This window comes from Gopherus evgoodei, chromosome 10 (genome assembly GCF_007399415.2).
Source record: "Gopherus evgoodei ecotype Sinaloan lineage chromosome 10, rGopEvg1_v1.p, whole genome shotgun sequence".
In the NCBI taxonomy this organism is placed as follows: Eukaryota; Metazoa; Chordata; order Testudines; family Testudinidae; genus Gopherus; species Gopherus evgoodei.
This window is the reverse complement of record NC_044331.1, coordinates 75259378-75284469: the sequence shown is the minus strand read 5'-3', so window position 1 is coordinate 75284469 and position 25092 is coordinate 75259378. Positions and strand designations below refer to the sequence as shown.

General features: G+C 42.3%; 2 protein-coding genes across 6 annotated transcripts in view; both read left to right on the top strand.

The window, feature by feature from the left end:
* Positions 1-11992, top strand: part of IQCE (IQ motif containing E) — a 44278-nt gene extending 32286 nt beyond the window's left edge. Inside the window, 4 exon segments of the mRNA XM_030576702.1 lie at positions 70-200; positions 4689-4810; positions 5412-5522; positions 8321-11992. Coding sequence (XP_030432562.1) covers positions 70-200; positions 4689-4810; positions 5412-5522; positions 8321-8448 — 492 coding nt within the window. The 3' untranslated portion in view covers positions 8449-11992.
* Positions 11993-22900: 10908 nt separating this feature from the next.
* TTYH3 (tweety family member 3) overlaps positions 22901-25092 on the top strand; it is a 105864-nt gene continuing 103672 nt past the window's right edge. For 2 of the 5 annotated variants that reach the window (XM_030576703.1, XM_030576704.1), the window contains exon 1: positions 22901-23064. In XM_030576703.1, coding sequence (XP_030432563.1) covers positions 22942-23064 — 123 coding nt within the window. In that variant the 5' untranslated portion in view covers positions 22901-22941. The remainder of the gene's footprint in view (positions 23065-25092) is intronic. The other 3 variants (XR_004002203.1, XR_004002204.1, XM_030576706.1) reach the window with 2 other exon arrangements.

Genomic DNA, 25092 nt, shown 5'->3' with positions numbered 1-25092 from the left:
AGGTGCAGTTATGTTGGCAAGGAATTTGTTAAAAGGCTAATTTTTTCCTTTGGTCTCTTTACACTGCAGGGCCTCAACGTGTCTCACGGGTCCAGCTCTTTAAGCTTGTCTTCTCACTTCAAGGAGGAGGAGGAGGTTGTAACATTCATCCAGTCAGTTTTCAGGGCTCACTTAGCACGTAAAGGAGAGCATGAGGAAAGGTAAGTCAGGAGTAGGTGTCTCCACCAGGACACAGTATTGTTATTTATTTGCATGGCTATATCGATGTAAAATTGTAGTAGAGGCTCCAAGGCAGCAAAAGAGAGCCCCTTGGAGCAATAGGTATGTTCAGTATGAACAGTTCACAAGTAAAATGTGTAGGAGGGGCATGCAACAAAAATTCCCCGTCCTTCTATTTCTGCAAGGGTTCTTGTTGCAACTGTAATCTCCTCAGGTATTCTTATTGTTTTTGTCCTTTAGAGGTGGGAAAAATAAGTGCAGAAAATGATTGTTACATATGTGACAGGTATATTAATCAGTGCTCAGGGCTACTGCGCTTGGCTAGCGTAGGGAAGTCTAAAGTCTAGGGGAAAAGGCTAGAATGGAATCTCATGTGCAGTCCAGTGGCTTTCCTCATCAGGAGCACACAGATTTGTTAATTTTTTAGATGTACAATGACTATATCGAAAATCATTTCCTCTCTTTCCATGGTTTACTATCCTCAAAGCTTTAGATACTGTCATGGTTACAGGACAAGCCACACTACTGTCAGAGCTCACCCCTCAGGTGACAAGCCCAAGCTTTTTCCTCTCTCAGGATGGAATCATATGATTCTCCCATGCTAATATCCCTGTTTACTAACCCTGAATTCCTCAGCAGGGTTATTTGTCACAGGCAGCCCCCAGCCACAGCCCCCAGCCACCTCTGCACTCTGGAGGCTGCCTGTGACAAATGGTCTATGCTGAGTGACCAGAAAGCATTTTCTAAATTCTATATGGTGTATTTTTAATAGTGGGAACACTGCATAGAGCAAGAGAACAAGGATTTTAAAACAATAAACAGTTTACATGTATTGTGTCAAACCAACCTAATGCCTTTTTTTAACATGATAACAAGCCTTGTGGATAGTGGGGAAGTGGTAGATGTGGTATATCTTGACTTTAGTAAGGCTTTTGATACTGTCTCTCATGACCTTCTCATAAACAAACTAGGGAAATACAACCTAGATGAAGCTGCTATAAGATGGGTACATAATTGTTCCCAGAAGGTGGTTCACAGTCAAGCTGGAAGGCATATTAAGTGGGGTCCCACAGGCATAGGTGCCAACTCCATGGTTGCTCTGGGGTTGAAACACCCACAGAAAAAAAATAGTGGATGCTCAGCACCCACCGTCAGCCCTGCGGATTGGCTTTTCCCCCTCATCCTCAGTGTCCCCCACCTGCCAGTAATCAGCTGCTCAGCAGTGTACAGAAGGCACTGGGGGAGGGGGAGAGGAGCGGGGTCAAGAAGAGGTGAGGGGAGGGAGCAGAACGGGACAGGCAGAGGTGGGGGGAAAGAGGTGGAGATGGGACAGGAAGAGGCATGGCAGAGGTGGGGGCTTGGGAGAAGGGGTGGAGTGGGAGAGGGGCCTGTGGTGAAGCACAAGTTTAGCACCCCCAGGGAAATCACAAAGTTGGTGCCTCCACCCACATGGATTGGTCCTGGGTCCAATACTGTTCAATATCTTCATCAATCATTTTTAGATAATGGCACAGAGAGTACACTTTTATAAAGTTTGCGGATGATATCAAGCTGGAAGGGGTTACAAGTGTTTTGGAGGAATCGCGCTCTGATTCAAAACAATCTAGACAAACTGGAGAAATGGTCTGAAGTAAATAGGATGAAATTCAAAAAGAACAAATGCAAAGTACTCCACTTTTGAAGGAACGATCAAATGCACACATACAAAATGGGAAATGACTGCCTAGGAAGGAATACTGTCAAAAGGACCTGGAGGTCATATTGGATCTCAAGCTAAATATGAGTCAACAGTGTAACGGTGTTGGGGGGGGGAAAAGCAAACATTATTCTGAGATGTTTTAGCAGGAGTGTTGTAAACAAGACATAAGAAGTAATTCTCCCACTGTACTCCACACTGATACGGCCTCAGCTGGAGTATTGTGTCCAGTTCTGGGCGCCACATTTCAGGAAAGATGTGGACAAATTGTAGAAAGTCCAGAGGAGAGCAACAAAAACGATTAAAGGTCTAGAAAACATGACTTATGAGGGAAAAATTGGGTTTTTTTAGTCTGGAGAAGAGAAGACTGAGAGGGGACATAACAGTTTTCAAGTATATAAAAGATTGTTACAAGGAGTAGGGAGAAAAATTGTTCTTGTTAACCTCTGGGCTTAAATTGCAGCAAACGCAGTTTAGGTTGGACATTAGAAAAAACTTCCTAACTGCCAGGGTCGTTGAGCACTGGAATAAATTGCCTAGAGAGGCTGTAGAATCAGGGATGGCCTACCTAATACTTAGTCCTGCCTTGAGTCCAGGAGACTGGTCTAGAAGACTTCTCGTGGTCCCTTTCAGCCCTACGATTCTGTGCAGGCCTGTCCCCTGATGTTAGCCAGGTAACCCAGTTTCTTCAGGCTCCCTCTGCAGAACCCCTCTGTGTCTGGACCCGTTCTTCTGGACAAGCCAGTATGAGGGACTTTTAAACTTTTTAGTATCCTTTTGATCGTAGGCCCTGAGCCATGGCAGAATCAGTCTATTAACTTTATTGGAGCCTTGGTTCTCAGACCAATTAATAGCCCGGACATCGTTTTCTTAAAGACTCACGAAGTGTTTTCTTGAAGAAATTAAGGACGGCCATACTGGTTCAGACCAAAGGTCCATATAGCCCAGTATCCTGTCTTCCAACAGTGACCAATGCCAGGTGCCCCAGAGGGAATGAACAGAACAGGTAGTCATCAAGTGATCCATCCCCTGTCACCCATTCCCAGATTCTGGTAAACAGAGGCTAAGGACACTGTCCCTGCCCATCCTGGCTAATAGCCATTGATGGACCTAGCTTCCTTGAATTTCTTTCTTTCTTTTTTGAACCCTGTTATAGTCTTGGCCTTCACAACATCCTCTGGCAAAGAGGTCCACATGTTGACTGTGGATTGTGTGAAGAAATACTTCCTTTTGTTTGTTTTTAACCAGCTGCCTATTAATTTCATTTGGTGACCCCTAGTTCTTGTATAATGAGAAGGAATAAATAACACTTCCTTATTTACTTTCTCTACACCAGTCCTGATTTTATAAATCTCTATCATATCTCCCCTTAGTCGTCTCTCTTCCAGGCTGATAAGTCCCGATCTTATTAATCGCTTCTCATACAGAAGCTGTTCCATACCCTTAATTATTTTTATTGCCCTTTTCTAAACCTTTTCCAAATCCAATATATCTTTTTTGTGATGGGGTGACCACATCTATTTGCAGTGTTCAAGATGTAGGTGTACCATGGATTTATATAGAAGCAATATGATATTTTCTGTCTTATCTATTCCAGTCTTAATGATTCCCAACATTCTGTTCACTTTTTTGACTGCTGCTGCACATTGAGTGGATATTTTCAGAGAACTATTCACAATGACTCCAAGATCTCTTTCTTGAGTTTTAACAGCTAATTTAGACCCCATCATTTTATATATATAGTTGGGATTATGCTTTCCAATGTGCATTACTTTGCATTTATCAACATTGAATTTCATCTGCCATGTTGTTGCCCTATCACTCAATTTTGTGAGATCCCTTTGTAGCTTTTCGCAGTCTGCTTTGGACTTAACTATCTTGAGTAGTTTTGTATCATCTGCAAATTTTGACACCTCACTGTTTTCCCCTTTTTCCAGATCATTTATGAATATGTTGACCAGTACTGGTCCCAGTAGAGACCCCAGTACAGACACCACTGTTTACCTCTCTCCATTCTGAAAATTGACCATTTATTCCTACCATTTGTTTCCTATCTTTTAACCAGTTATGAATCCATGAGAGGACCCTCCCTCTTATCTCATGACAGCTTAATTTGCTTAATAGTCTTTGGTGAGGGACCTTGTCAAAGGATTTCTGAAAATTTAAGTACAGTATATCCACTGGATCTCCCTTGTCCACATGCTTTTTGACCTCCTCAAATAATTGTAGTAGATTGGTGAGGCATGATTTCCATTTACAAAAAGCCTGTTGACTCTTCCCCAACAAATTATGTTCATCTATGTGTCTGACAATTCTGTTCTTTACTACACTTTCAACCAGTTTGCCCAGTACTGAAGTCAGGCTGACTGGCCTGTAATTGCCAGAATCACTTTTGTTTTCTGCTTGTTTTTCCTAAAAGCCCCTTTTGACTTAGCATCATATAGTTAGGAAGCATCCTTACAGCAATCAGACAGTCATAGAGCATATAAAGCAATAAAGCAATCGGACAACCATAGATCAATAAAGTAATACAGAGCAGGTTCATGTCATCCACGCTGCCCAACATTGTTCCTTGGGAGATGAAACAAGAAGGTAGTTGTTACATAAAGTCCACCTGTGCAATCTCTTCTGGTTTACATGTTGTCATCTCTGTGAGTTGTTACAGTTTCTGTCTGTCTGTCTTTCAACTGTATCTGTCTCATGTTTCCTGCCTGCAGCTCTGCAGGTGGATTAGTGATTCCTGCTTCATGGTAATGCAGTGCATCTTTTGCAGGTCCTCTGTCTCCAGAGCTTCAAGTGAAAGAACATTCCCTGCTGTTTCCAATAGGAAGAAGAAACAAATCTCCTCAGCACTCAGGAAACCTTTATCTTCAGCCTTCATATCAGCCTCTCCTGGTAATCTCATTTCCCTCTATGTTCAGAAGTATGTGGGCTATGAATGGGCACTCTCACTAGACCTAAAGCTCTCTTTAAAAATTGTGAAAGATTAGTAGTCTTGAAGATTGAAATCTTGTAGCCACAAAATAGATACCCGGACAGTCTGAATGCAAGTTCCCCACATACTGCCCTGCCTGTTTGTCACAACCTTGAGTTGGAGTGACCACCTCTAGAGGTAAAAGGGTAGTATCCAAGAAAATACGGTTTTCCTCTGTGCAGCCTGTCTGCTTCCAGCTCAGCCCCAGCATGTAGATGTACCTTGGGAGTTTCCATGACATTTCAGGCTTCAACCATGGAGAAATTGGGACTTGGGAGGATTTCACCTTTCTTGCTTAAGGGAAATAGATTTATCTGATAATAAAGAAGCATCCCCAGTCAGCCAGAGAGATGTGGTAATGTCTTTTCAACTGTCTACAAGTACAAGGGAGACCAGGTAAATAAAAATAACTTTAGCTCTAGAAAATCTGGATGACTAGTGCTGCTATAATACAAATAATTAATAATAATAGAGCACCATCACTGTGCAGTCATGAGGTTTCTGATTGCTGAATTATTCCAGATGATGAAGACAGTGAAGTGACCAGTGAAGAAGTTGTGGAGGAACTTACTGCTGAAGGGAGAGAGAGGAGATCAAAGGATCACAAACTTTCCTCTTTGCAGCCCTCTTCTAGTGAGTATTGGAAGAAAGAGGCAGAAGGCAAAGGGGTATTTGTTCGTTGCCCCTAAGAAAGTGGCAGATTTTTCAAAACACTCTTGGACGTTAGAAAATATTTAGCTTGCCACTGAAGAGAGAGAGCAAGCATACACGTGAATATAAGTCTAACAGATGTTGTTTTCGGGCTGGATACTACATGTCTCTTTGGACTCTTTGCCTTTAGACATGGCCATTTATAGATAGCATAACCAAATCCTCCCAAAAGGCAAATGCAACTAACTACCGAACGAAGGAGAATGCTCTGTCATAAATACCCTCTTGATGAGTGACTCTGACTATTCTGCAGTTGATTATAATTTGTTAACCATTTGAATCCATTCACTAAAAGTCTAACTTCCCTAACTTAGCTGTTGCTTGATCTAATCATCTGCTAGTGAAATAGGCCCCCAGTGCAATAATGCTCTTCCTTGATTGTCTCACACCTATGAAGGGACTTGATAGCTTTAAATTATTCAGCTGTTGAATGAGCTCTTCACCTCATACCTTCCACCCTCAAACTTACATTTGATGACCTCTAGATTTTTGATCCTAAGTGTTCTGTGGAAATACATTTTGCAAGAAGTCATTTAGTTACCCTGTCCCCTGGCATTCTTTTCAGATGACTCGTAAATATTGAAGTGTTAAAGAGGACTTGTAAGTAGGCTAGAATCAGTAGGTATTATTCAGGTTTAGTGGCATCTTGGCTTTCATTATATTGTCTCTACTTGATTCAAAAGGAACCACTGTGGTCATTTTGTCTGACCATCTTATAGCATAAGCCACACAACTTTCCCTGAATTAATTTGTGTTTAAACTAGAGGATATCTTTTAGAAAAAAATCCAGTCTTGATTTAAAAATTGGTGGAGAATTTGTCAGAACCCTTGGTAAATTGTTACAATGGCTAATTTCCCTCAGTTAATAATGTGTGCCTTATTTCTAGTCTGAAGTTGTTTAGCTTTAACTTCCAACCATTGGATCCTGTTATACCTTTGTCTGCTAGGCTAAAGAGCCCATTATCAAATTTTTGTTCCCCATATAGGTATTTAGTTTATAAACTTTAATGAAGTTACCTCTTAACCTTCTCTTTGAAAAACTAGATTGAGCTATAAATAGAGAGGTAAAATTTCACTGTGTGGAAAATGCTAAAATAAGTGATATTTTATTCAAGGCCTTCACTTCATGTGACTTCTGTAACTATAGTCCAGAACTTTCTGAAGATAAGCAAACAGTCTTTAGAGACTGATATTTAGATGTATTCAATAAGATCCTACTTGTTCAGTCACATTTGTTCCTTCCCATAAAGTTGTGTAGATAAGGGTGACAACCACAATATCTGAAACTCATTGGTTTATAACTTCCTTCTCCATCTTAGGGTGGAGCTCTGCATTTCTGTCTTCATGATTTAACTAGAGTGGCATCTCTTCCCACCTCTGTAGTGGTATATAATGGACTCTCGGAACACAGCTAAACTAACTCAAGCTGCTTAGCGGTGATTATTATTTATTTGTATTGCAATAATGCCCAAAGACCCCAATCAGAGTAAGGACCCTATTGGGCTAAGCTCTGTACAAACACAGACATAGAGTGAGCCCAAAGAGCCTAAAACCTAAAAGGAGCACAAAAAGGTGGAAAAAAGAGCAAGATAGTATGTACCAGCAAAGTTACCAGGTTAATGGATCAGGTATGTCTTATTAGAGAGGCAAAGACTGACCGTTTAGAAACAAGCAGTTTATTGTGAGAGTCACATCTTTTTATTACTATGTCAGCTTCTGAGAGTTCCCTTTATTTGCTTCTATCCTCAGTATTATTAGTTCATAAACCATTTTTCTGAAAATCTTCCCTCATCTTTTCAGCAGCAGTCCATACAGAATGTACATAGGTGCATTTAACTGGGGGCAGGGGTGCACACTTCATAGCTTCTGTAGGCTGAACACATTGCATACACACCAGAAAGTCTTGCTTTCCTCCAGTCCCCCCACCACCACCACTACCACACACAAAGTCCCTGTGTGCCATCTTCCCATCCCCGTCTATTTCAGGGACTTGTCCAATCCCCCAGCCCCATCTCACAGGTGCTCAGTGTGTCTTCTCCCCCCATGCCAGAGTCCCCCGTTCCATGGGCTCTGTATGCATCCCTGCATGCAACATTCTTCGTACTGTTCTTTCTTTCTGGGAGTCTATAGAAGAATGCATCAAGTTAAGTGAAGGACCTTCCTCCATTCATCTAAAAAAATATATAATTTTTAAAAAGATAAATCATAGTCTGGTGACAATTTTTTGTTGTTAATATTTATATGCAGTACCAACATATTTATGTATGATACTTTATAGTGCATTCCGAGTCAGAAATCATTGTCCTCAGCCATCTGTCTCCCATTTCTTTATGCATGACTGTCTGAAGGCCTCTCCATGACATTTCCACTTAACTTGATCTTGCTTGGGTCAATTTTTCCTTTTCTAGCCTGCTAATAAATATCTGTTTTTATGATGTGAGATGACTTCGGTCTCAAATTGCTTTATTTTATGGTGTGTAACCACTTGAGAAGATTTTGTGACAATAAGACAAATCAATCATGGTCAGTTTAATGCTTGCCATGCTCTTTCAGGAAAGGAGAGAGATGAGAGTTGTATGCAGGAAAAGAGGGAACAGAATTATTCTTAATAGTAGGTCACTGTGGTAACCTACTGGCTCAGAGATATTATACTTCCCACAGGGGCCTGGTTTTGTCATTGATGTTTATTGATGCCCCTGTCTTCTTTGTGGTTATTTCAGTCTTGTCCTCCCAGGACCAGCTGCAGCCCATATTCTCTCCGCCTTTGGATGAGGCTCACTCAGACGATTTGGATGATAATGTAGTCTCTCCATCCCTGCTGGTGAAGAAAAATTACTCCCACTTCTGAGTTCGGGGAGGTTCTTCTCATTCCCTTCTGCAGGCCTGGCTCACAAACAAAAGAAAATGTTTTCTTCTTTCTGGCAAGATAAAGCAAGTAGGGAGTTAAAAGGGGCAATGTCACCTTAAAGCCATTGTTATTTCAGCCATGAAAAATCATTCAGTTTTATATAACCTCTCTAGTGACTGTATCTCTCTAACCTCGTTACTGTATTTCTTTCCTGTTCTTATTCTATTGAGAATGGGGGAATTGCACTGTTCAATAGTTGTGCATCAGCAGGATCCTTACAGTGCTGTTGATAAGCATAACGCTTCACAGTTAGGAAAGAAGAGAAGGTCCTTGCCCTAAAGAGTTTACAATCTAGAGGCTCAATCCTGCAACTGTTGTCTAGTTTTTACTCATGTGAGTAGTCCCATTGACTTTAGTGTAGAGTAGATGTGGCTACAAGAGATGAAGATAGGTATAGGAAGGAACTGCATGCATTAGGCAAGAGGATGCATGCACAGTGTTCTCGAATGCATGTTTGTGATCATCAGCTTGTCTGTGCTAAGTGAAACTATGCCATAAGATCCGACTCTATTTATTTAATAGGTACTTAATTTTATTTTTTTGTGCTAAATATATCCATTATGTGCAGAACTTAGTTTAAGGGTTTTAGAGAGCGGTCTCTGTCGTAAGCGTATTATGCCATAAGTGTGTCTGCAGTTGAACTTAAATTATTGCATTTACCAAGTATGTATTTTATAGTACATATTGTGTACCGCATTGTATGTGAAATATATAACCATGTAACCCATTTCGTTTACTATAATAGTATCCGTGGAGAGAATGCATAATGGTGGGGAGTGTTGTGTAAGGGATCCTTTGATATATAAGTGGAGCAAAGGGGAACCACAAGTCGATTATGCAAGGTTATCTTTAATGTGTGAAAATATTTCACAGAGGAAATACACTGTTATGTGTTCTGTTTTAGCTTATTGTACTTTTCAATGTCTGAAATGTCATCTATACAGAATGGCTCAATCTGCTGAACACTACTCTATTTTAAAATCTGATATTATTTTTCACCTGTATGTCATCTTCTGTCTGAGGTTCTCAACATGATTTATAAACATTAATGAATTTTGCACTCCTGTTAAGGAGGTAAAGATTATCAAGAAACTCTGGCACAGAGTGGTTAAGTGACCTACCCAAGGCCATACTGGCTATCTGTTGCGCTCTTGATTCTCAGTCCTCTACCTAACCTTGTCCGATGTTTCCTCCATAGTGGCAGAGAAGTGAGCTGTCAATAAATCATGGGACTGCTTAAACACAAGTGCAATTTGCGAGGAGTGAAAAGGAATAGTGCATTCTAATGCTGACTGTAACTAAAGAAAATATACTTTTTAAATGCGCCTTCATTCAGTGTTGATTGAGCAGGAGTACAAATAGATGTTGCATACATCAGAAAGCAGTTGCATATTTGTAAATATTCTGTAAATATGTTCAGTAACTCAACAGGATTCTTAGGGAGTCTACCCATTCTCCTCAGTAGAGGGCTAACACTGCTTTTAGTTGCTGCTTGCTAAGGATGTCATCCAGGAGTTTTTGAGTCCCTTGTACACACAAACCACACTTCTAGATATAAGATTTTTATCACATTCTCTCCCTCCTTCTCTTTTTTAAATTAAAAGTCAGTCAGCATTGTTATGCTGAATACTAATAAGTCAGTTCTTCATTGCAGTCAGGCGACTGAGACTGTGTGTTATCTGAGGTTTATCATAGTCCATGCCAATACTTTCAGCCAAAGAGGAAACTGGATGGCTGCAGCACAGTGCAGCTGATTTCATTTAATTCCATCAGTGGAAATGCTGTCTGCACTATTTCCAGAGGCAGTTGTTGGGAGCTCTCCATACCCAATGCAGTCTGTAAAATGTCATTTACACTCCCATTGGATAGGGTATTCCTGCTGTTACTGCAGTCACGTGATATCATGAGGGGGAGGGGAGAAAAACAGTTCTCTTGGCCGAAGCTGAAAAAAGATGTTTTCCTTCTTTTTCTGAAACAGTCACATAAACTATGACAGAGATTGTCAGCTAGTTAAAATGGTGGTAGGTCTGTAAAAGTTGCTTATGTCTAAAATTTTAGGTCTTAAACCATGGTTAAGTATCATGGATATGCCTGTAGAGACTTGAAAGAGCTCAGGGCTCTGACCGATTAAGGGGATAGTGTGTGGTACATGGCATGTGCTAGGGCCAAGGCTGGAGCAGAATGGCTTCCCAGCCTCTGCTCTGTGGGGAGATACTTGGATTGTGAATATAATGGATAGAATACTCTCTTAAAATAGTAGGCAGTAATAATGTGCTACATAACAAAGCATTAGGAACCAGATACAGAGCAGAGAGGCTTTCATATTCACTAAGCAGTGAATCATTTTAAAAGGCTATTTGCAGTCAGATCTTAGCATCAGCAGACAAGTTCCAGGATAGAGTGGAGGGGAAATCTCTCTGAGACACAGAGTGAGTTCGAGGTAAAGGAGACACAACTTTGTGTAGGGTGGGAGAAATCAAAATGTGTCTGGAGGGAGACTAAAGTTTGAAATCTGAGCTGTCAAAAAAATGATGTTCCCTTGAGTACTGCTCTCTTGCTCACCTCTTAGTTTGGAAAGTAACTGCACTCATTTTATATCAGAGCCCTGAGTTGATATGGGGAGAAGGGAAAAATCTACAATATTAATAGCTTTGCTGTTGCTTTATTTCATTTTATTTATTAAAGGAATACATTGAAAGCAATATATAAACACCGACTAACATTCCGAGCTTTATTTTATTCCTATATGTCTTGGAGTGTCAGTAAGAAAAAGCTGAGAGGAGGCTTGAAGGAAGGAATACTCAAAGTAGATCACAACCCTACATCCTCTTTCTCCTTGCACACCCACCATGGAGACCAGGAAATGAAAATCAGCGTAGCTTAGTCCTGTCTAAACACAGTTCCTATAAAAACTCATTCAGGTTCTGAGAAATAAATGTTCACTGCAGAAGGCACTGATAACCTCGTAAGAACTTCAAGGCCTGAATTAAAATTAAACTCCATTATAACCTATCTAATCTAATTGCAAATTTTCCATTTTGCTGTTGTAGAAGTGCTCTCTGTGCCAGTGTTGTCCATTTTGTCTTCCAACAGATTTAAAATGGGCATGAGTGTGTGTGTGAGTGTGTTTGCGTGTGTTTTAGTCAGAATACAACTTTCTTGAGACTATATCTCCTCCATTTTCTTCTTGATCCTGAAGTGCCTATACTTGTAAATACATTTTAAACGTGGCATCTAGGCCTGATATGTTTATTGTGTTCTGCATACAATTAAAATAACAATTCCAGACAAAAAGCAGTTTTTAATGTAGATTAAATGTAAATGTATTAACCTTGGAACACTAGGAAGAGCAAATATATTTTGTAATCTTTTTAATATTTTATTTAGAACTGTGCTAATGTTGTACATAATTTATACTGAGATCTTTTGGATTTAAAATCAATTGCTATATATTATCCTCTAATTATTGAACTTTATAAATAAACTTTGTTTATAAATTAATTGTTCGTGCATAATTGCATCAGTAACTGCCTCTGATTGTGTTATTACCCTAACTCATAATGCATTAAAGAGGCGGTCATTATATTTTCAGTTGGGTCATTGTTCAACCCTATGCCAGAGGCTGTCTTGCTGCAGCAAGTGTGCCTAGTCCCTCTTTTTATGTTCCACAGGACAAATGAGGAGATGGAGTGGTAGAAAAGTGAAGATGGGAGTGGGGTGGAGTTTGTGTTAACTCTTCTCCTAAAGTCCTCATCTAAGTATGCAGAGAGAGGAGGGGAATTAAGGATGAAAGACATTCTTTGACTCTGTCCAAAGCACAAGTGGAATTGGCAGTGATGATAGATTCAGATATCAGATATTTGTTTCTGGTGTTCTGTTGAAAGGAAGAGTCCTGAAAATGTACTATTCAAACCAAAACTGCCACTGCCTCAGATTTTCCTGCTTTGTGCAGCCAGCAAGAAGTTTCATCTGTATCTCTGTGTTATGGCATAAAATTCAAGTGTAAGACTAAAAAGAAACGTCATGCCAACTGCATGAAGCACTTACTGTAAGCAGAGAAAGATGAAGTGTACAGGTTTCCTGGGTTCTTGATGCTGACAGAAGTGGACTGACTTCTCAGTAGTCTCGTCTCCTATTATGGGTGGATTAAGACTAACCTGGACCCGGATTACTCCTGTGGGAATTCTGCGCCACTACGCAATGCAGAATTTTGCAGAAATTGATGTTGCATAGGCAGAATTTCCTTTCCCCCCAAAGAAATGGCTGCAGTGCTGCTGGCCACCACTAGGGGCCGCTGGACCCAGTGGATCCCAGCTCACACCTAGAAGACACTGCCAGGGGGAGGGAAGGGAATTACAGGGATCTGAGCAGCTGCAGTTCCCTGCATACCCTGAGAGAAGGAGATGGCAGTGGACAGGAAACTCCACACAAACCCTGGACCCAGCATCAGGCTCTTTCTCCCTCTGGATTCCTGGCTCAGGGGTAACGGGGCAGGTGTCTGGGCTGGAGAGGGGCCATGGCTGGGCTCTGGGAGGGTGGGGGCAGGTGTCTGGGCAAGGAGGTCCCTTGGCTGGACTCTGTGGCGGGGGGGTGAGGTTATCTGAGCTGAGAGGACCTGTGATTGGGCTCTGGGGCCCAGGGGTTCAGGTGTATTGGCATGGGGGCATGGCTGGGTTCTGGGTGGGAAAGGGGTTTTGGGTGTCTGGCCCCTGGTTGGGCTTAGGGAGGAGGCAGAGAACAGGAACTAGGTTGTCACAGGGGTTTCTTTAACTTTCTACTTTTGGGGGAATTTTTGTGGGTGTCTGTATCGTTACAGACATACTTGCTGACAGGTATTTTGAAATAAATTACCAAAATAATTGAAACTGGCATGATTATGTAGTGTTCCGACAAATAATATTTGCAGAATTTTAAAATATTGTATGCAGAATTTTTAATTTTTTGGGGCAGAATTTTTAATTTTTTGACGCAGAATGCCTGCAGGAGTAGTTTGGCTTTGCCAGAACCATGGAGCGCTCTGCTTTAAGACCAGGCAATGATGGAAATGCACAGAACAATACACTTAGCAGTAGGCTCCGCAATCTGCTAGAAAGCAGGCTGGAATAAGAATCCCAGGGTTGCAAAGATTTGGGGTTAATATGCCGTCATCCCCATCATTTCTGGATGTTTAAACTGTGTTGGGAGGTAAGGGAGAAGGAATTGTGCTGTGGCTGTCTCTGTTTTTTGCTGAAAAGAGCGTCTTGGTGAAGAGTCCCATGGAAAATAGGGAGAGCCGAGATTCCACTATATGAAGAGGGAAAATCAACCAGTGCCAGGAAATGAGATGACCATGATAACTGCAGTTAAGAGAAGAAAGCCCTATAGCCATGTATTACTTGCTTCAGCCCCTCCCTCCTCCATGCTGGGGAACTCCCCTTAAGGGAGGATGGGCCGAGGGGTTAGCACCAGCAGGGGAGAGCCCTGGCAGTGTGGCTTTGTTAGAGGGAGTAGGGACTGTGGGGACCCAAGGCTAATATGGAGGCACAGGATGATCTGTGGGGCTTGGGGACCAGCCTCTGGGTAGTGGTTGGTTTTTCCTCTCAACGGAAAAATGCAGAGGAAGGTCAGTGAGTGGAATCCTACAGTTTCCCAGCTCTGACCCCAGCACAATTTGACTCAGTAGACGAGAAGGTCCTGGCTTGACATAGGGCATATAATTTGTGGAGGGGCAAGGGCAAAGTCAGTTTGGATTTTGCATAACTAGAAGGTGGCATCCTAGCATTTCCCAAGATGGAGTAGGATTGCAGAAATGCTGCTGAAATACATATGTCATACTGACTTCTCACTGATGTCCTGTAGTTTAGCCCCCAGCCTCAAGAGGGTCATAAAATTACCTCCTACCATTAGTCACAGTACAAGCCTGCATTTTTTAAATCTGTATGTGGGGTAAAATCTTTCCTACTACATGCAAGTTCTGATAAACAATAAGCTAGTGTGAGCTTCAAAGCATGATATAGTCTGAATTATCCAAACTCAAAACAACATCCAGGGGTGTGGGCCTACTTGTTGCATAATATGCTTCTATAGCACAACCAGAAGTAATTACACTGAATAAGTAAAGAAAAATGTACGAATGGTTTGGCTGACTGACTGTCAAGAGAGTCCCATGAAGAGTAAGTGCTTTTACATTTACTAGGTCTATTTGCATTTTTTCAAGCTATATCATGGGCTGAAGTGGGCCACCCTGTTGCATGCCTTGTTTTGAAGGTTTAAATTGGCCTTAATCTCTGACTGTCAAGAGAGTCCCATGAAGAGTAAGTGCTTTTACATTTACTAGGTCTATTTGCATTTTTTCAAGCTATATCATGGGCTGAAGTGGGCCACCCTGTTGCATGCCTTGTTTTGAAGGTTTAAATTGGCCTTAATCTCACTGTCTCTTCAGTACCTTTCATTTTGGAAATTCGTTCATTTGATTGATTGACTGATTGTATCTGGTGAATCTTTAACAAAGCTAATGAGTTACAAAATATGTTGCTACTGCTGCACATTAGCAAACTGTAAGTAACTAAATCTCTCAAGGACCATTTTTTCAGCAGGATTGCCATCTAACAAGATGACATTTGAAGTTGGCTCCAACTGATTGCAGAACTTTTTTTACATAAAGTGAATTACTTTCGTCTTCTATTCCTGTTGTGGCTATTGTGGTTATTCTATTCATTTGTTTTGGCAATAGTGGGAGAAATACCCTTTAAAAGAAAAATTAGGGCGGGGAAGAGGCCACTAAAATCTAATCAATGGGGTCCGACAGCCATTGGTTTTCATATAATCAAGAATTACCTAAATAGGCTCACGAAAGAGATAAAAAAAAATCTGAGATCAGACTCCCTTCTGCCTTCAATCACAGGAAATACCATAACTCCTCTATAATAGAAAATATGCCTAGTATTGAATACTGTACTTGATCTCTACTTCCTAGATCAGTGGTTCTCAACCAGGGGTACACATACTCCTGGGGGGTACACAGAGGTCTTCCAGAGGGTACATCAACTCATTTAGATACTTGCCTACTTTACAACAGGCTACATAAAAAGTACTAGCGAAGTTAGTACAAATTAAAATGTCATATTGCAGACCATGCTCTATAAACTATACACTGAAATGTAAGTACAATATTTATATTCCAATTGATGTATTTTATAATTATATGGTAAAAATGAGGAAGTCAGCCATTTTTCAGTAATAGCATGCTGTCACTTTTTTGTATTTTTAAGCCTGATTTTGTAAGCAAGTCGTTTTTAGGTGAAGTGAAACTTGGGGGTACGCAAGATAAATCTGACTTCTGAAAGGGGTAATCTGGAATGGTTGAGAGCAGCTGTCCTAGATTAAAGAGTGCATCTTTTTCTCTGCTTTGTATTTTCCCTTACACCTGTTATTGATTTTGTGAGGCAGCTTCAAAGCATTGATACCTCTTTGTTCCCTTGAACCCAGCCCTCATTCCAATGTCTTTATGTCCAGTTCTCTCTTGTAGCATACAACTGCAGGTGAGGCATGTTTACTACCATTCTTCAGCCTGCAGGAGCTCCAGCTTGTATACCACTTTGATCCTCATGATGATACTGTTGTTATTCTGTCATTTATACTCTTACTTAATTGTATTCAGCTTGTTGTAATTCAAACAGACTGAAACACTTTGGAATGATTTACAGCAGTGCTGTCAAACTAGGTCTCAATGTTGTTTTGATGGCTCTATGTTCAATTTTTTGCTGACTGAGAGCTCGGTGGATGCAGAAGAGATTTTTTTTTCTGTCCATGGGCAGGAACATCTGTAGGACGGATTCCAGCCAAGAGCATTTCAGCTTACAATTATGAGACATAAATACCTTGCCACTGGTTACCTGCATAAGGATATTTCCAGCTTTCACAATGAGCTCTGTCAGCTCCTTGTCCTAGGATTGTCAATTGCAGCTTGTTGAACTAAAGGTGAAAAATCTTAGAATGTGTGAATCCAAAATAATGTCTGCCTCCTCCTTGATGGCACTCAAAACAAAACAAAATTAAGCAAAACACTTTGACCAGAATCCTGCAGTCCTTGTGCAGGAAAATGAGAGTTTTTCTTACAAAAGGGCCGAAGGGTCTGGGCTTTTATAGTTCATGGTTACTCCTTTTTAGCAATGCTACTGTATGTCTAGCCCTGAATCCTCTGTGTTTTAAAATCTACTTACCATTGATTATAAGGATTCCTGTAAACTGTTTTGGTCTGTGCAGAAAGCCCCTCCTCAGTAAAAAAGACATTAAAATCAACTATATATTTCAAAGCTTTACAGAAACTAACATTTTATCCTAGTTTTTCAAAGAGCCCATTTTAGTCTTTTGCTTTCCATATCTATATAAGCTATACTGGTGCAGACACTGTAAAATCCTAAATTGCTTTTGGATAATATGGTAAAATCTCTCCCTGAAAATAAAGGTGTTCATGATCCATACTCATCTCCTAGTGTTTAGAGGATAAAGTTGTAGGTTTTATACTCATTTTCAAATAGAGAAACTAAGCTATTTATAGATTTTGTAGCTTGATTTATGTCATAATGGTTCCTAATTCTAAAACTATTTAAATAGACCAGTGGTTCTCAAACTGTGGTCTGTGGAATGCTTATTGGTGGCTCATGAAAAACTGGCTGGTCACATGGTGCTGGCTGTTTTATTTTTTCCGGCTGCTAAATTGCAATAAGTTATACTTAAAACATGTTACGTTCACTCTTTCATGTAATCAATTCATGTGTGTTGCCACAAGGATGTTCTACAGTCACAGCTGAGAATGCGTGGTTCACGTGATTACCAGTGGGAGGCAGGTGGCCCATGAGATGATCTCGGTATTAAAATTTGGTCTGTACTGTAGAAAAGTTTGAGGGCTCCTGCAATAATAGACCACGTGCCTCTCTACAGTAAGAATTCACTTAGATATGGGAACATTCCTTTATAATGAAAAACAACAAACTTTTTTTACAAGTTTTAATCTCCATAGAAAACAATACAATCTTTGTAATGAGGCTGGTGAAATTGTGATTTCCACTGTTCCTGCTTGAGGGCACTGGCTGCTTGTTATTTCTCATCCCTATTTACTGCAAGGTCCTGAAGCTAGTCAGATAATTTACTTAATTTTCAGTACATTTCCCAAGAGGATACACTCCACTTCTTACTTTTTGAATCTAAAAATAGTGTTATTTAATCTTTATTTGTTAGAGAATGTGAAAGGACCCTCCAGCTTAATCAGGTTGCAGACCTTAGGTAAGTCACAATGTATGAATGGCTCTGTTAAGAGCACAACACATGATCTGTTGTGCTATGCATAATAGAGTCAATTCATACTTAAATATTTAGGGGTTTATTTAATTCAAGGGTCTGATTTATGTACTGATTGTCCGCCAAATCAAATTAAGGACCCAGTCCAAAGCTCATGTAATTTGTGTCTTTTAATTAACTTCAGTGGGCTTTGGATCAGGACCTAAAGAATGCCAGAAATTTGTTTGAATTCATAGATTCCGAAGCTAGAAGGGATCATTGTGATCATCTGGTCTAACTTGTAAAAAATGGGCCATAGAACTTCTTCACAATAATTCCTTTTGATCTCGAGCATGTCATGTGCATGCTCCTAGTGTCATCTCAAGACCTAAGGTAGAGTGTGAAATTGCTGTGTCCTGTGTTGTGAAAACTCTGCTGTAAGAATCTTAAAAGTGCCTAGTAGGACAGCTATCAAGGGGATGGGAAATTGGTTTGGGCATCCAAGGATAACAATTGTGAGTTTGAACTTCCCCAGGTGACTGGATAAAGTGACCCTGCTTGGTTCTGTGTCAGAGGGGAAAAGATGTGACAAAGTGGGAATCCTCTATAATATTTGTATGAATTCTATTCATGGCAGTGACTTGCTCGACTAGAGCTTGTTACCCAGTGGTGCTAAAAAGTTTAAAAGCTGCTCTTGGGGCAGAGCAGAAGACATGAGGTGTTTGTGTCACATAACTGACTGGGGAAGTATGAATGGGTTGTTAAAGGACTGACTGAAACCCACCCATATGAATGGAAGATCTGGAAAAACAATGGGAACCTGAATGACTGAATATGCTGTAGAAATTATTTTGAGGAAGTTTTATCGCCTGTGTTTCACAGCAAGTTAGATGAGATTAGCAAAATGACTCATGTTGGCCTTGGAATCTATGACTATTTAAAAAAAAACAACTCTTGAATGGGTTTGGAGGATAGAAAAGTGGGTATGAATTTCAACAGTTAAGATGTTTACATGTTTTCAGGAGAGAACTTAAGATACCTTAACAGATTCAAGTCCTTGTTCTGCTACAGACTTCCTCTGGGCAAGTCTTTCTGTGTCTCTATTCCCCATCTGGAAAAAGGGTCTGACGGTACGTCTTTACCTTACAGGGGTGTTGTGAGGAGAAAGACATTAAAGATTGTGAGGTGCTCAGATACTACAGGGATGAGGGCCATATAAATACCTCTAATAAACAAGTAGGATGGGGACTTAATACTTTTATACACTTACCAATTCTAAATACTTGGGGTGTAATCCTGACCCCCCATAAAAGTCAATATTAAAACACCCTCTGACTTTTATGGGGGTCAGGATTACACCCTTGGAGTTTTTGTCTTCATTGTTCCATATCTGTGCATTTCTGTACACCACACCAGGTATGCTAGTAACTCCTTGTTCAATTTGGAATAAACAAAACTGTTGACTTTCTTTATTCATCCGTTTGACATACTATACCCGATGCTCACTAAAAACTCTATATTAAATTTGAAAAAGTATAAATACTGACCATATTTGCCAAAGTGGATCAGAGTATTACTCCATCAAACTCTCTATTCTGCTTCTATCATTAACTAAGACTCAATGTTTTGGTGCTTCAGAGGAGAGTACTCCCTCCTCTGGATAATGTACCTACATGAATGTGGAATGCTGTACAACATTTGTGTTTAAGGAAAAAGGACATTCTGTACTGATCCTTGCAAGCAATTAATGTGAGATTGGGTTAACCTTTAATGAGCTTAGGTGGCTTGTTCTTAAAGATCAGAATTATCCAATCCTCTTTACTTTTGAATTTCTCACATATGCTCCTAGTTCTCTTTCCTCAGGCACTCCTACAAATTTAGAACCCCTCAGCACGCACAAGTTTAGATTGTTTTGCCCAATATTAATTACAGTTATGAAAGTTTAAAATTATCTTTCATAGTGCTTCCCGATTCCCTAATGTACTTAGATCCAGCTGAAGTTACTCATGATTCTCCTTAGTTTTTCCTAAACGAAATAGTTCTGTATTGTCAGTAATCTTCATCAACAGTTTATCCACTTTCCCCTTCAAACCATTAATAAATATATTGAACAATACTGATTCAGATACTGGGCAGGAATCCAATCCCTGAGCTATCCCACTACTAGCTTCTGTCTTCTGAGGACCATCTAATTATTCTAATACTATTTTCTTATTGACTAGTGAAATGGAGAAAGACAAAGGATCTGTAATTTCATACCTGGGGCAAAGAACTTGACATACAAATAGTCTGTTTAGAGAATCTGGCAGAGTTTAGCCCTAATTTTGACCTATATTCAAGTTGATTATTTGGGGAAGAAACCTATCAATTCCAGCACTGCAGGTGAGAAATCAACACAACCATTTTAGATTGTACTTTTGTTTCTTGCCCAAGAAGGGTGAGAGGACAGAGCACTTTGGTGTTGCTTCTTCTGGTAGAACATGACCAGCACACAGTCAGTTTAATTCTAGCTCCTGTCAAGTTTTAAGAACAGCTCTCCTAGCACAGAGAATGAAACTGACTAAGTGTCATTTAGTTTCCCTCAGTGCAGAAAGCTCAGCTCCAGATGGAAGTAAAATGAGGTGGATTTAGGCATCAGCTGCACTGTGCAGGTTTGATTTGGGGGGCAGGAGAGGAGAGATTGGGAGTAGGAGGAAAGATGTGGGAAGAGATGCAGAGGATGACTTCTCTACATTTAGCTATCACTGTTAAATAACCTGCTAGCCAAAAGATGTATTTGTAACTCTGAGTTAACTTTCAATTTTGTTGTTTTCTCTGTCATGTTCTAGGATTGTTGCACACATTCTGGAAATTGTACTGTCCCCTCCCCCATCCTTCCTCTTTTAGACTTGTCTGTAGTACAAAAGGTTATTGTGCACAAATATAATTGTGAAGAACCAAATTAGTTGATATCATGCTGACCAGGGGTTTAACTGTAACTGGATGGTTTTATTATTCCAATATTTACCTAGAAGTAATGACTAAAGATGTCAACCAGGTTGAGTCCCATTGTGCTAGGTGCTGTACAAACATATACTACATGACAGCCTCTGCCCCAGAGTGCTTGAGACTAAATATTGAAAGGATCTTTAAAGACACAGATAGGTACATTTAGGTGCCTAAATACCTCTCAAAATCTGACATTACATTTTGTAATGTAGACCATTTAAAGAGTTTAGGAACTGATTTTTTTTTGTAGATGAGGCATTAGGGAAGAAAGTAAAATTCTGGAGTGAGTGTGGAGTGTTTGTGATAATCCCGGAACTGGAGATTGCTTAATGTCGCACAGTGGTATGGTTGCTCTCCATAATGTACGATGGTGCATTAGGATGATTCATAGCAACACCTGTTGTTCTACATGGTTCCTTATGCTGTGCTCATCACCGTAATATCTGAGTGCCTTTCAGTAGCGCATTAAGTAATGTAACTATACATCTATGATATGTTGTTTGTTCTCTCATCCTCTTTCCTGGGGCAGAAACTTGAGCACTAGAGTAACTTGTTTGGGTAGCATTTTAGTTTTTTTGTTTTTGTTTTTTCTGTCTTTTTTTTCTCTTCAGTATATATTGCTATGTATATATGTCAGAGAGGGCAAGGTCAAAGACATGAGTAAGTAATGTCACACGACCTTGTATGGCAATGTAATGATGTGATGAGAAGTTGCAGGTATGTAATGACAGCGCCATGGTGATGTGGAAAGGCATACTGAAGCGTGGTGGTGATGGTGCTTGCACACCTGCAGAGTAATATGGAGTAACACTGAATGGTTGTAACAGAGCGTCATGATGGTATTTGACATATAATGGTTCAGGGACATGATGCCTCAACCCAGCCCAGCCCTGAACCTGCTGCTGCTGCGGGGTGGGAGAGCTGGGGAGGAATCCTCTCTCCCCACTGTAGCCCCGGGGAGCCCCACTGCATCCTAAACCCCTCAACCCCAGTCCCACCCCAGAGGCCGCACCGCCAGCTGGAGCCCTCACCCCCCTGCACCCCAACCTTCTCCCTCAGCCCCTCCCCCCTCCAAACCCCTCTGCCCCATCCTGCCACACATGGGTGGGAAAAATTAGAGGGAACATTGGTGCCAGTCCATGTTAGTGCATATTGTGATATCCTATGGTGGTGCAGAAGTACCATGAAGGTGTGTGGTATCACAGCTTGTGTTGGTGAAGCATGACTGCACGGTTTGGCGTGTGTGGTGTTGGTGCAGTGCCATGACAATGCACAGTGGGAGGGTTTGTGGTGGCCCTTCAGTGAAGAGGCGGCGTATGTTGTCCGTGGTATCATGATGCATTGGCATGGTGGCCATGCCGTGATGTGATGTGATGGTGCAGCAATGCGACGGTGCAGTGGCATAGTGATGCAGTCTCATGATGGTGTGTGGTGGCAGTGCAGTGGCGTGGGGGTGCCACATGATGGTGCAGCAGAGTGGCGTGGTGGCACGTGGTGGTACAGTGGTGTGGCGTGATCATGCCCTGGCATGGTGGTGATGGAGTGCCATGATGGTGCAGCTAGGGTGTCCAGACAGCAAATGTGAAAAATCGGGACAAGGGCAGCGGGGGTAATAGGAGCCTATATAAGAAAAAGACCCAAAAATCGGGACTGTCCCTATAAAATCGGGACAGCTGGTCACCCTAGGTGCAGCAGTGATGGTGCGGTGACCTGACGTGACGATGGTGCAATGCCCCATCGCTGCCACAGGCCTGGGCCGAAGACCCCCGCCCCCGCCCCCGCCCGACCCTGCACACTCGTCTCAGGGAGGGCGCCCGGGGGCGTGGCCGGCGGCGGGCGGCACCAATGAGAAGCGGGAGGGCGGGGCCAGGCGGGGAGGCGGGGGAGTCTCCGCGAACAAAGAGCGAGCGAGCGAGCGGCCGGGCTGGCAGCGCGGAGCGCGCGCGGGAGGGAAGGAGGGAGCCGCTCACCTGGGCCGAGCCGGCACCGCCATGCGGGGGAGGGCGCCGCCCGGGAGCAGCGGGGGCCCGGCCGCCTGATTGGGGGGAGCCAGCGCGAGAGAGCCGAGCCGGCGGCGCTTCCTTCCTCCCCCCCATGGCAGCGACAGGCGGCTGCGGGTGAGGCGGGGGGCCGCGGCTCAGGTCTCGGAGGGAGCCGTCGGCAGGGCCGGGCCGGGCCGGGCCGGGCATGGCGGGGGTCAGCTACTCGCCGCCCTGGTGGGTGAGTCTCCTGCACCGCCTGCCGCACTTCAGCCTGCGCTGGGAGGCCGCCAGCGCCGACTTCCGCCCGGAGGACGCCGAGTACCAGCAGGTGAGGGGCCGGCTGTGGGGGGAGGGTCTCGTCAGTTTCTCCTCAGACAGCCCCCGGCTGGGCGTGGGCTGCCCCTTTCCCACCCCCTGGGGCAGATACACGGGGGGGGCAGTGTCTGTCCTGCCCCTCCCATGGGGCAGATCCGCCCTGGGGCAGGTGGGGGAGGGGATCCTGCGGGGGGCCCCACCGGGGTAGATCCGCCCAGGGTATCCTGCCCTCCTCCCGAGGTAGATCAGCCATGGGGCAGGTTGTCTTCTCTGCCTGTAGTCTATAATACATCTCTTCTGTTGTCCCGTCCCCCCGCCCCCCGGAGAGAGGCAGGAAATTATTAGCCTCTGGAACAATGAGCACAGACCCTGAGTTCCTTTGAGAGCAGCTGAAGCTCTCCCTCCTCTCGGGGAGGGTAAAACACCAGCCCCCTGGGCCCAGCTGCCAAACGGGGATGGGGAGATGGCTCCTCGGGGCTGGACGGGTAATGCTGCCGCAGGCTGAGCTGCCCAGGTGAGGCACAAGCGCTGCCTTCTATCCTGTGGCTGAATAAGTCCTTGGCTTGCCTAACAGCTGTGGGGCCACTTTGTACAAAATATCCCATCCTACATAGGATTGGAGCGGTTCAGATAGCTCAGCACCATGCCTTTGTTGGGACTCAGTGATATGTTCAGTGTCTCTTTCTGAAGCCTAAAATGCTTGGTAGACAACAGATGGCTTAGTGGCTACATAGGACCAAGTGTGTGAGGAGACACTTTTGTACAGGGTAAGCAAGGCAAAGGACACTTGAGTGACTTGCTGTCTAATTGGAATGATGGTGGAGTGGATCTGTATATTCTAACATCTGTGTTCTCTGCTGCCATCTTAGACTGGAGCTGCCGTGATTCTACTGCCTCATTGTGCCACACTCTTTGGCTTTGAAAACACCATTATGCTTCACTGAATATGCTTAGTTCTGTAGGGCACCACAATACCATAATGCAGGAATGGGAAGGCATCTAAGCGGTGCTTACCTACTGTAAAGAGATGCTACAGGAATATTTTAGCTAGCAGTATTTTTATTTTTAAGTAGCTTCAGATTGCAGGATTGATTATAGCAAAGACTATTCTTGGGGGTCTTTTTTTTTTGTGGGAGGGGGAAGTTGGCTACAAAAATGTCTGAATCTGAGAGCAAAATTGTCTTCTGATCTTCAACCTTGGTCTTTCTCTTCTTAACTCATCTGAATTTCCTTGGTTGGAGGATAAATCAAGATGTGCAAGGTTTGTTTGTTTGTTTTTTTGTTTTTAAAAAACAAAACAAAAAAGCCTCTACATATTTCCAATGATTTTAGCTCACTTCTTTGGTTGCCTCCTGTAGTGAAACAAAGAGTGTGAGGTATTGAAGTGGAGAAACACAAGTGTAGGTTGGGGAAACTGTTCTTGGATTGTTACATATTCAGTGACTGACTAGTGTGTTTCTTTCATATCTGATATCTTGTGTTTGTTTTTAATAGTTTAAAATAGAAGCACTATTTCCAAGTACTGTATCCTCTGTGTATGTATTATAAAATACTCTCTCACAGTAGTTCTGTTGAGACTTAGTGTTACAGTGAAGTCTCTTGGGGCTGGTAAACCTCCTGTTGTTCCTGCCTCACACAGATGCAAGAAGTGCATGTGCTAGTTAAGGACTTGTTTTTGCCATTGCTATCTGGCTATTTTAACTCTTCTCAAACCAGAAGTCGAGGGTGTAAGTTGTGTGTGTTTTTGAATGTCAACCCTGTCTACTTCAGTGCTGTTTATGTATAGCGCACAACCTCTGCTGCTCCATCAACAAATGTAAAGATAGTAGCAGTGTTCCATCCTGTTGCTGACTCTGTAATAAAGATGCTCTGATTCTGTAAATGGAAAGACATGTCAATGATTTGTGTGCATGTGTGCAAAGCATAATATAATACAGTAAAACTAGAAAATTTAACTTGATGGTCAAAGTAATATTGCAATCACCCCCTTCCTCTATAAATTGGTTTGAAGGCCTCCTGGCTTGAATGCTTGTTTTGTCAG